This window comes from Solanum tuberosum, unplaced genomic scaffold, assembly GCF_000226075.1.
Source record: "Solanum tuberosum cultivar DM 1-3 516 R44 unplaced genomic scaffold, SolTub_3.0 scf00192, whole genome shotgun sequence".
Classification (NCBI taxonomy): domain Eukaryota; kingdom Viridiplantae; phylum Streptophyta; class Magnoliopsida; order Solanales; family Solanaceae; genus Solanum; species Solanum tuberosum.
Window position 1 is genome coordinate 1,090,747 of NW_006239115.1, and position 12,965 is coordinate 1,103,711.

Sequence of the window (12,965 nt, forward strand, 5' to 3'; positions counted from 1 at the left end):
AATTTATTTGGCCTTCCTTCTCATTTTCTTTCTTTTCCTTTTGCATGAAATAAAGAAAATGGGAGATGGAGAAACATGTAGAGTTGATACATGTTGGAATTGAATAATTGTCATATCAATTTACATGCAACATTCAACATTCATTGGATGATATATGAAGACCACCATCTCCGTATGGAGTGCTAACAGAAATTCATGAGCTATGAAAAATTGTTTGTTATTGTTGATATAGTAGTTGGATATCACAAGTTATATGCCTTCATGGCATCATGTGATTGGTATTGAAAAAATTATTGCTTATTTTTTTGTATTATGTAATGTGATTTCATATGTATCTTCATATTTGAATTTACTGATTCAATTTACTGAAAGAATTAGGAGTATCCGCGTCATATATAAATATAGTATCAAACTTTAAAAGGAAAATTTTCTTTTATTTTGATATGATATCATTGAATAAAAACTATTTTAGCTACCACAAAATATAGGTATCTTCACTTAAATAGTCGGGTAGATTTACTATTACTTTTTCTAGCCGGCATATATCTATATTATATTGATTACACATGATTGTACACATTACAAATGAATTATACATATATAATATATTATATACTCACCGATTTATTATTTATAGTTTAATCAATTGGATGAACAACTATTTATGTTAATTCTTCAAAAATAATCTTAATTGCAAATTTTTGCTACATTTATTTTCAAAACTAAATATGTATGTATTTTTAAAAAAATATCATTAATCAGTGTATATATTTTATATATTGGGTAAATGTCTATAATTTATAGAAAAATTAGCTAACTAGTTAAAATTTCTAACATAATTATTAAAAACTTCTACACTTTAAAATAATTTTAAAAATGTCAATATGTCAATATTTTAACAAATATAGTGTATGCTAGGTTAGTTCCTAATTTATCTCACATTAAACCCACGTTTTAGCCATCACGTTCTCTCTCATATTTTTTCAAAAAATATATTTTTCTCTCTCATCTTTAGGTGTCGGTTTTTTTTTCTCAAGAGATTGGAAAAAATATATTCACAACAATCTCATTGATTCAGGTATGTATCTTTTTGCGAGTTTTAGGTTTTTTATACATAACATATAAGAAGTGAATCATCTTTCTTTCGAACAAACAAAACTGGAGAATCCCATGGAGAGATACTCGGTCGGATGAAGCCCTTATCAAACAAATCTTTCAATTGCTCTTTTAACTCATTAAGTCATGTCGGAGCCATACGATAAGAAGGAATAGAGATATGGTGCATATCTGGGAGAAGGTCAATACCAAAGTCTATTTTCTTTTCGGAAGGAACGCTGGGTAATTCATCGGGAAATACTTTTGGAAACTTATTAACAATAGGGACCGACTCAAAGATAGGGGGTTTGGAATCCATATCTCTAACCTGAACAAGATGGTATATGCAATCCTTGGAAATCATCTTTCTAGCTTTAAGACAAAAAACAAACTAACTCTTAGGCATATAATCTCCCCCTTTCCACTCTACGACAGACTCATTAGTAAATTGAAACTTGACCACTTGGGTCCTACAATCAACATAAGCATAACAAGAATGGAGTCAATCCATACCAAGAATAACATTGAAATCTAACATATCAAGCTCTACAAGATCAACATGAGTGACTCTATGGGGTAAGGAGACGGGACAACTACTGTAGACTCTCTTAGCCACAATAGATTCACCAACAAGGGTAGAGACGGAAAAAAGGGTCTATCAATAATTCGGAAGAACATCAACCCTCATATCCACATATGAAGTCACAAAAGAAAAGGTAGCATTGGGATTGACTAAAGCATAAAAATCAAGATGAAGACTTTCAACATACCAGTAACCATATTGGGGGAGCCCTCTTGCTCATGGCAAATTTGAAGTGCATAAAACCGATTTTGCTTTGGAGCACTTGAACCCGAGCCACTAGGTGGAGCTTGCATACCATCCTTTCCCTTGTCATTTCTAGAAGGACAATCCCTCAAGCGGTGACCACTTTTGCCACAACTAAAACAATTATTCATACCCATCAAGCATGCATTTTCCCGGATGACTCTTTCCACATTTTTGACATGCGGGAATCGAAGAACCATTTCCACCACCATTTTCTCCTTGGGGTTTAGGGTTAGACACCCTTTATTTGTTGAACTTAGAAGCTGGAGAATTGAAGGAATCTTGACCGGAAAACCTTTGTCGTAACTTAGAATGACCATGTCCATTGGACTTTGAATGTGAAAAGTCACCTTCATAGGTCTTCTCCCTCTTTGCCTTCCTAGACTTTTCCTTAAGTTTCTCCTCTTCAATTTGTTGAGCATGAATACGAGAAATTTCTATTTCTTTAATGAGCATGGCGGTACGACATTCTTTAACCACCATTTTGGACACACCCGAGACGAACTTGCTCATCTTTGCCCTAGAGTCGGCAATCATAGTAGGAGCATAACTAGAAAATTGTGTGAACTTCAAGGCTTACTCCTTCACACTTATATTTCCTTAATGAAGGTTGATGGATTCAAGTACCTTGGCCTCTCTCATCTCAAGGGGAAGGAACCTATTAAGGAAAGCACCCTTAAACTTTTTCCAATCAAGAGGACCCGCATTAACCACCCTATCTTTCTTCCATTGGTTAAATCAAACTTGAGCAACACTCTTAAGTTGATAAGCGACTAATTCCACATTTTCCATTGGCATCACTCCCATGATCATCAACACCTTGTATACCTCGTCAATAAACTCTTGAGGATCTTCCTCAACCTTAGAACCATGAAACTCCAGAGGATTCATCCTAGCGAAGTCCCTCACTCTAATTGCCGTCGTACCCACATTTGGGTTCACGGGACCACAACTTTCCTATTGGCTTGGGCTATTATGGCTTGAGCCAATATGTCATGCCCCGAGCCTACACCCTGGGCGGGACTGGTACTCGAGAAACATTGCTGGCCCCAAGCGAACCCTTGGCCTGGATCACTACTCAACGGAAGACTTTACTCAACAAGATACACTCATGAAAATACTTAGAATGTTGTAAAGGAAACATTTACTAGGCAATAAGGCAAGCTCAAGTCTCAACATAACAAAATGAAAATGTAAAGGAAAATGAACTAACTAGCTGTATATGAAGCCTCTAACAACTGAGATGGATGTCGGTACAATACCCACGACATCCTAATGAAATAACTATAAAGCAGTAAAAAGGGGTCCTCCGAAAGCAAGGAGGCTCACCAACTGACTCTGAGTGCTCAACTGGATCAACGATGCGCTGGATGCTGATCTTGGTTACCTGTATCTGCATTATAAAATGATGCAGGCCAAATGACATCAGTACATTGAATGTACGAGCATGCGAGGGGAAACTAAACATGACATAAGCTTAATAGGAATCTGAAAAGAACACTTACCTTAGCTTTACTCAACTCATGGATACTCAACTCAAATGCAAAGTAAAACAATAATAAAAATGCAGTTTATACAAAGCATTTCTAACAGTAGGTGACAACTAAATGTGTTAAATAAATACAATAACAACTCAGTTTTCATATAAAGTAATATAATACTGAGGGAGTCTCTCTAACCGACAACCATCACTATGAGCTAATGTGATGATACAATGTCTCGCCCACACTGCCAGAACTGTCCTATAACTTGCCGTGATATATAATGCCTCAGCTAAGTGGATCCACTAGTCTATGCTAAAAAGCACTAAGGAATCATCTAAAAAGTATGACTCTTTATACCCATGATGGCTACATGGTTTATGGAGACTTGAGTTATTGTGAACTTGTCCCCATATAGGTTCTCAATACTACTCCCAAAATATACTCAACTCATATGTTTAAAAACAAAACTCTTTCTGTGGTTTGAGATAATTACTCAAAAACTAGCTCAAAGACTCTCTTGGAAATCGGTGTTTCCTCTCTTGTTTAAATGTGAAAACATTTACTCTTTTGGGAATACATAGTCCTGATATACTCTTTTGAAGAAAAGAACTTTGATCTTTACTCTTTACTCAACTCAAAACTCAAGTTTTAAAACAAAGTTAAAACGTTTGCAAAAGACTTTTCAAATGACTCTAAGAACTTTCTAGACTTGGCTCTTAACTTTCCTTGAATTTGAATTTAAGAATTCAAGTATTGGTATTTGTGATAGGAAAGGTCTCATGATGTTTAAGAGTGTTTTTAGATAGTTAAACATGAGAAACGATTAAGAAATCACTGTCTGGAAGCAAGTCCGCGATGCGGAGATGCATTTAAATATTTGGTCGCGGAATAAATTTTGAGGCAGAATGGTCTGTGACCGCTCTGCGATGCCAAGAAGAATTTTCCCATCCTGAGGTATAGGTACGCAACGAGGACCTGGTACCCAGATTCGTCCGACTTTTTCCTTCTTCATTTTCCAGCCCCAATTTGCCTAAATTCTATTTTTTTTCTCAATATCTCTTTAGATTCAGGCATCCAAAACATATACACAAGAATCTAACTCAAAGTAACTCTATTACTCGACATTAAACTCTCGAGAACTCCTCAATCTCAACCCAAATTCAAGAACAAATGTAATTAAAGAACACCCATCAAGAAATCAAACTTCCAATCTTTTTAGGACGAATTCACGTTGAAATAAACATGTTTGGCACGTGGGTGAATGAACCCAACGTTATGAGAGTATCACATACCTCGTAGGATCAAATCCTTGACAAAATATGCAATCAATTCCTTACGAAGACGATGAAATCTTGATTTTCCTCTTTTCTTCTCTCTAAAGCCCTAGCGTGAATTTTCAATTGTGCAAACTGAACCAATTTAGTTTTGACCCTAATTAATTCACTAAAAACGAATTAAATCAAGTGGGTATGGAGAAAACCAAAATACCCCTTATAAATCCGATTTTGGCTTTCCTTAGCTAGACAACCCAACTTTGAATAGACATATCTCCCTCATACGAACTCTGAATCGCGCAAACTCGGCGGCGGTGGAAAGATAATTCAAAGATATTTCCTATGGTATCTTGTAGCACACCTAAACCATCCTGAGCTAGGAGTTATGGTCATTTGAAGTTGACCAAAAACTCATACTTAACATAACTTAACAAATTTTCCAGATTTTCATTCTTTCAAAAAATGACTCTTTCTAATTCTAGCTCTTTCACTTAGCAAGATGTTACAATATCTCCCTCTTGGGAACATTCGTCCTCGAATGAGATTACTCCTAGTAAGCTAAGGGCATAACATCAAATATTCAGTTCAAACACCTAACAATCAAATCTAACATATTAAGCATATCAATTAAAGAGTACTAAGAAGAGAATTAGTACCTTGATCTGGAATTTCTTTGGGCTCAAAGAGATGTGGATATCTCTTATTCATATCCTCCTCAGTCTCCCAAGTATCTTCCTCAACAAACTGATTTCTCCAAAGAACTTTGACTGGTGCTAATTCCTTGGTCCTCAACTTGCGAACCTGACGGTCTAGAATTTGAACATGGATCTCCTCATAAGACAAGCTATCCTTGATACCAATAACTTTAGTTGGTATGATAAGTGAAGGATATCCCATGCACTTCTTCAACATGGAAATATGAAATACCGGATGGATCGCTGCTAACTCTTGTGGTAGTTCCAACTTATACGCTACATTACCAATCCTTTTGGATATCCTGTAAAGGCCAATATACCGGGGACTAAGCTTCCCTTTCTTACCAAATCTCATAACACCCTTCATTGGTGAAACTTTCAAGTATACCCAATCATCTACTTCAAACTCTAACTCCCTTCTCCTAACATCAGTGTAGGATTTTTTACGGCTCTGCGCTGTTTTCAACATCTCTTGAATAACTTTCACTTTCTCCATAACTTGATGAACTTATTCTGGTCTTATCAACCTAGCTTTACCAACTTCAAACCATCCAATATGAGAACTGCATCTTCTCCCATAAAGAGCTTCATAAGAAGCCATTTGGATGTTAGAGTGGTAACTATTGTTGTAAGCAAACTCGATGAGAGGTAGGTGATCATCCCAATTACCGTTGAAGTCAATCACACAGGCCCTCAACATATCTTCTAGAGTCTGAATAGTGCGCTCTGCTTGACCATATGTCTGAGGATGAAAAGTAGTACTTAAGTTCACCTCTGAATCCAAGCCTTTCTGAAAAGATTTCCAGAACTGTGCAGTACATTGTGCACCTCTATCTGATATAATTGAAACAGGGACCCCATGAAGTCTTACTACCTCTTGAATGTATAACTTGGTATAATCCTCTGCTGAATGGGTAGTCTTTATAGGTAAAAAGTAGGTTGATTTGGTTATTCCATCCACAATCACCCAAATAGAATCATGTTGCTTGCGAGACCGTGGCAAACCATTAATAAAGTCCATATTAATCATCTCCCACTTCCATTCCGAAAGTTCTATATTCTGATCCATACCACCGGGCCTTTGATGCTCCATTTTAACATTCGGACACTTAGCAATAAATTCTGCAATGCCCTTCTTCATACTACTCCACCAATAAACCTCTCTCAAATCGTGATACATCTTTGTGGAACCCGGATGAATAGAATATTTGGAGCTACGAGCTTCTTCCATGATCTTTTCTTGAAGTTCATCCACCCTTGGTACACACAACCTACCTTGATACATCAATACGCCATTTCCCCCTTGTTCAGAAGCCATTAATTTTTGCTTATGAACATTTGCCTTCAACTCAAGCAAAATAGGATCTTGGTCTTGCTTCTCTTTTACTTCTGACACTAATGATGATTCAACCCCATTCATCACCACTACTTCTCCTTCTGTGGAATCCATTAGTCGAACTCCTAATCGTGCAAGTCTGTGCATATCTTTTACCAACTCTTTCTTATCTTCCTCAAAATTGGTGGTACTACCCATAAACAATCTACTCAAGGCATCAACAACAACATTAGCCTTACCTGGGTGATAAAGAATACTCATGTCATAATCCTTGAGTAGCTCTAACCACCTTTGCTATCTTAGATTAAGATCTTTCCTACTAAACACATACTGAAGACTCTTGTGATCAGTGAATACATCAACATGAACACTATATAAATAATGAAGCCAAATTTTCAAAGCAAATACTATGGCAGCCAACTCTAGATCATGGGTTGGGTAATTCTTCTCGTGAACCTTAAGTTGTCTGGAGGCATAAGCTATTACTTAACCATTCTAAATTAACACACAACCCAAACCAACTATAAACGCATCACAATATACAACAAAGTCTTGTGTACCTTCTGGTAAGGTCAATACTTGTAACATCTCTCTATTTGAAAGAACTAGAAAAAGTTAGAATTAGAAATAGTCATTTTTGGAAAGAATGAAAAATTTGGAAATTTGTTTAGTTATGTTAAGTTTGGGTTTATGGTCAACTTTAAATGACCATAACTGCTAGATCAGGATGAGTTAGGTGTACTTCCAGATACCGTAGGAAATATCTTGGAATTATCTTTCCAAATCCTCCAAGTTTGTGCGATTCTGAGTTTGTATGACTGAGATATGCCCATTTGAAGTTGGGTTGTTCAAATAAGGAAAGTCTAAATCGGACTTTGGAAGGGTATTTTAGTCTTTTCCTTACACATTTATTTTAATTCATTTTTAGGAGTATATTTGGGGTCTAATAAAAATTATACCAGTTTAGAAAAGTTGAAGTTCACGCTAGGGCTTGGAGAAAAGAGAAAGAAGGAGAAAGGAGAAGAAAAGTCAAGATTCGTCAAGTTCTTCAAGAATCGCTTGTGGATTTCGTCAAGGGGTGATCCCTATGATGTATGTGAGATCACGTAGCGTTGGGTTAGTTCACCTACATGCCAATCATGATTCAATTCAGCGAAGTATATTGATTTGAAAGTAAATCCTATGAGTTCTTGATAAAATTTTGTTTGAATTCTTATGGGTTGAGTGTTGTTGAAGTTTGTTGAGTTTGATTCATGATTTTAGGTGTGTTTTAGAAAGAACCAAGTCAAAATAGGGGGTTTAGAGTTGAAAAACAAAGAAGAAAAGTCGGAGTGCACCTGGGCAGGGGCCTAGGGTGCCTCCCCAAGAAGGGGCCTCTGAAGTTTGGGCTCTGGGGCGCCGCGCCAGCCAGAGCGCCCCACCCTAGCCTCTAAAATTCAAGGGTTGGCGCCCCGCGTCTCTCAGAGCGCCAGGGACACCAGTTTTTCCCATTCTTCTCCCACCTTTCTGTACTAGTTCCTTAGCAACGTTCCTATATTTTCTAGTTGATTCCAACACTCTAAGGTACGTCTAAAAATCATGAAATCATCCATAAACATGAGATCATGAACCTTGAATCCATAATTCAATTCAAGGAAAGTTAAGAGTCAAGTCTAGAAGTTAAGAATCAAGTCAAGAGAAGTTCATTAAGTTTTTCAAAAGTCTTCCACAAACGTTTTAACTTGTTTTAAGACTTCACTAAAGAGTAAGAGTAAGAGTTCATTTCTTCAAAGATTATACGGGAACTAAGTATTTCCAAAAGTTATAATGTTTTCACATTTGAGTAAGCAGGGAAATACCGATTTCCAAGAGAGCTTTTAAGCTAAGTTTTGAGTAATTATCTCAAACCAAAGAAAGAGTTTTGTTTTTAAAAAAACCATATGAGCTAAGTATATTTTGGGAGTAGTATTGAGCACCGATATAGGGATGCGAGTTCATAATAACTCAAATCTCCATAAACCATGTAGCCGTCATGGGTAGAAAAGGATCATACTTTTTAGATGATTCCTTAAGTGATTTTTTTATTATAGACTAGTGGATCCACTTAGTTAAAGGCGTTCTATATGACGACAAAGTATAAGACAGTTCTAGCAGCGTGGGCAAGACGATGGTTGTCGGTTAGAGAAACTCCCATAGTATTATATTACTTTACATGTAAACTAAGTTGTTATTGCATTTCTTTAACAAATTGAGTTATTATCTACTGTTTTAAATGCTTTGCATAAACTGCTCCTTTATTGTTGTTTTTACTTTGCATTTGAGTTGAGTATTCATGAGTTGAGTAAAGCCAAGGTAAGTGTTTGTTTCAAATTCCTTTCAAGCTTATGTTATGTTTAGCTTTCCCCTCGCATACTCGTACATTCAATGTACTGATGCCATTTGGCCTGCATCATTTTATGATGCAGACACGGGAAATCATGATCAGCATCCAGGGACCCATTGATCCAGTTGAGCACTCAGAGTCAGTTGGTGAGCCTCCTTGCATTTTAGAGGACTCATTTTTACTTTTCTTTTAGTATTTCAGTTGTTACGATGATCGGGGGGTCCCGACATCCCTATTTGTTTTAGAGGCTTCATAGACGAGTGGTTATAGTCTTTAGTCTTTCCGTTTTCAGTTGTATACGTTTAAGACTGGAGTTGCCATTTTGGATAAGTTTAATTTTGTTTAAGACATTACATGAGTTAGCCTTTTGAGACTATTTCTTGTGTTTAAGTCTTCCGTTGAGTAAGTAAGCCAGGCCAAGGGTTCGCTTGGGGCCAGTAATGGTTCTCGAGTGCCAGTCCTGCCCAAGGTGTAGGCTCGGGGAGTGACAAACTTGGTATCAGAGCCTAGAGTTCAAGAGTCCTAAGGAGTTTATGAAGCCGTGTCTGTAGAGTTCTAGTTATCGGTGTTAAGCGCTCCACATCTATAATTAGGAGGCTTCAAGACTTAGGAAATTATCTCACTTCTTTCAGACTCATTTCATGCGACAGAGTTCATCTTACTCTCTTTATAATTCGTGCTTGCGCGTGTTTATCAGTTAACCATGCCTCCATGAAGGGCTGTCCGAGGTCGTCCGCTATGAGGAACGTTGAGGAGCAAGGGGTACCTAATGCACCTGAAGTGCAACCCCAAGGGGAACTCACCAATGCTGAGTTCTGGGAAACGATCAGGATGTTAAGCTAAGTTGTGACCAACCAATCTGGGCAACAAAGATGGGCTCGAAAAGAAGGAGCTGATACTTCGAGGATCAGAGAGTTCTTGAGGATGAATCCCCCAAGTTCCACTGGTTCAAGCACAACTGAGAATTCGGAGAATTTTGTTGAGGAATAACAAAAGGTATTTGAGGTCATGCACGTTACCGATGCTGAGCGAGTTGAACTAGATGCATATCAACTGAAGAATGTTGCTAGGACTTGGTTTGACCAGTGGAAGAAGGCTAGAGTTGAGGGAGCACCACCTGCGAGTTTGGCTTGTTTTGAGGAGGCCTTCTTGGGGCATTTATTTCCCCGAGAACTAAGAGAGGCTAAGGTACGTGAGTTTCTCACTCTTAAGCAAGATTCACTAAGTGTTCATGAGTATGGGTTGAAGTTCACCCAACTATCCCGTTATGCTCCGGAGATAGTTGCGGATATGAAGAGTAGAATAAGTTTGTTTGTTGCTGGGCTATCTCATATGTCGAGTACGCATGGTAAGGCTGCAATGCTAATAGGTGACATGGATATAGCAAGGCTGATGGTCTATGTGCAATAGGTTGAGGAGGAGAAGCTGAGGGATAGGGAGGAATTCAGAAATAAGAAGGCTAAGACGTCAGGGAATGAGTCCGGGTAGCAAAGAAATAATGTGAACCGGTCTTCTTTCCAACAAAAGAGAAAGGGACCTGCTCCATCATCTGCTAGTGCACCTACACCTAGAAACAAAGGTGAGTACAATAGTTAGAATTCACAGCACTTCAGGGCTAGATCTGCCCAATCTCAGGGTAGTGCGGCGCAATGAGGTAATTGGGTTCCTACATGTCCTAAGTGTGGTAGAACCTACCCAGATAAATGTCGCAATGGCTCCACAGCTTGTTTCAAGTGTGGACAAGAGGGTCACTTCATGAAAGAGTGCCCCAAGAACTGGCAAATGAAAATCAGGGCAATAGAGCCCAATCTTCATCAGTTGCTCCACCTCTACCAGACATGGCTTCACCTAGAGAAGCTACTTCCGGTACTGGCGGAGAAGAAAATCGCCTTTATGCAATCAATAGTCTTCAAGAGCAAGAGAATTCTCTAGATGTTGTCACTAGTATGATCAAAATCCTTACTCTTGATGTTTATGCTAGACCCAGGAGCAAGTTTATCTTTTGTGACTCCTTATGTTGCAAATAATTTTGATGTTTTTCGTGAGAAACTTTGTGAACCCTTTTGTGTTTCTACACATGTTGGGGAGTCTATTCTAGCTGAGCGAGTATAGCATGATTGTGTCGTTTCCATCAATCACAAGAACACTATGGCTGATTCAGTTGAGTTAGACATAGTAGATTTTGATGTCATTCTTGGTATGGACTGGCTTCATGCTTGTTATGCCTCCATTGATTGTAGAACCCGAGTTGTTAGGTTTCAAATTCCTAATGAGCCATTTATAGGGTGGTGTAGCAGTTCAGCAGTGCCTAAGGGTCGTTTCATTTCGTACCTTAAGGCGAGAAAGTTAGTTTCCAAGGGATGTGTCTATCACTTAGTCCAAGTTAATGACTCTAGTGTTGAGATACCTCATATTCTGTTAATTTCAGTAGTAAAAGAGTTTCAAGAAGTCTTTCCTTGATGGTCTTCCTGGAGTTCCTCCTGAGAGAGAAATAGACTTCAGTATAGACATTCTTCCAGATACTCGTCCAATATCTTCCACCATATAGAATGGCTCCAGCAGAGTTGAAAGAGCTAAAAGAGCAGTTGAAAGATCTCCTAGATAAAGGTTTCATTCGACCAAGTGTCTCACCTTGGGGCGCTCCGGTCTTATTTATGAGAAAGAAAGATGATGGTTCCCTTAGGATGTTGATAGATTGCTGTCAGTTGAACAAGGTTACCATCAAGAATAAGTATCCTCTTCTGAGAATTGATGATATTTTCTATCAGCTTCAGGGTGCTACCTATTTCTCTAAGATAGACCTTAGATCAGGCTACCATTACTTGAGGGTAAGGGAATGTGATATCCCAAAGACTACATTCAGGACCCTTTATGGTCATTATGAGTTCCTAGTTATGTCCTTTGGTTTGACCAATACGCCTGCAACATTCATGGACCTTATGAATAGAGTATTCAAGCCTTATTTGGATATGTTTTTCATCGTATTCATTGATGGCATACTAATCTATTCGAGGAATGAAGAAGATCATGCTAGTCATCTCAGAATAGTTCTCCAAACTCTAAAGGATAGAGAGTTATATGCCAAGTTCTCTAAGTGTGAGTTTTGGCTTGAGTCTGTGGCATTTTTAGGCCACATTGTGTCTAGAGAGGGAATTAAAGTTGATACCTAGAAAATAAAGGTAGTGCAGAATTGACCTAGACCCACATCTCCAACTGATATTAGGAGTTTCTTGGGGTTGACCGGATATTATAGAAGGTTCGTAGAGGGGTTCTCATCTATTTCATCCTCTTTGACCAAGTTGACTCAGAAAACAATGAAGTTTCAGTGGTCTGAAGCTTGTGATAAAAGCTTTCAGGAATTGAAAAGGAGATTGATTACAGCTCCAGTCTTGACGTTACCAAAAGGTACTCAAGGTTTTGTAGTTATTGTGATGCGTCTAAATTTGGCTTGGGTTTTTGGGTTGTGTGTTAATGCAGAATGGCAAAGTTATAGCTTATGCCTCGAGACAGTTAAAAGTCCATGAGAAGAATTACCCCACTCATGACTTAGAGTTGGCTGTTGTAGTATTTGCTTTGAAAATATGAAACCATTATCTTTATGGTGTTCATGTGGATGTGTTCACCGATCATAAGAGTCTTCAATATGTGTTTAGTCAGAAAGAGCTTAATCTCAGACAAATGAGGTGGTTAGAACTACTCAAGGATTGTGACATGAGTATTCTTTATCACTGAGGTAAGGCTAATGTCGTTGATAATGCCTTGAGCAGGTTGTCTATGGGTTGCTGATGCCAAGACCCTATTTTGCTTGAATTAAAGGCACGTGGTCATAAGCAAAAAGTGATGGCGTTTGAACAAGGGGGAGATGGTGTTTTGAGGTATCAAGGTAGATTGCG

The 12,965-nt window shown here is 38.1% G+C and overlaps 1 protein-coding gene across 1 annotated transcript in view; it reads right to left on the reverse strand.

The window, feature by feature from the left end:
- LOC102594690 (subtilisin-like protease SBT2.4) overlaps window positions 1–2,133 on the reverse strand; it is a 10,515-nt gene extending 8,382 nt beyond the window's left edge. The window contains exon 1 of the mRNA XM_006355104.1: window positions 1,866–2,133. Coding sequence (XP_006355166.1) covers window positions 1,866–2,133 — 268 coding nt within the window. The remainder of the gene's footprint in view (window positions 1–1,865) is intronic.
- Window positions 2,134–12,965: the final 10,832 nt, after the last annotated feature.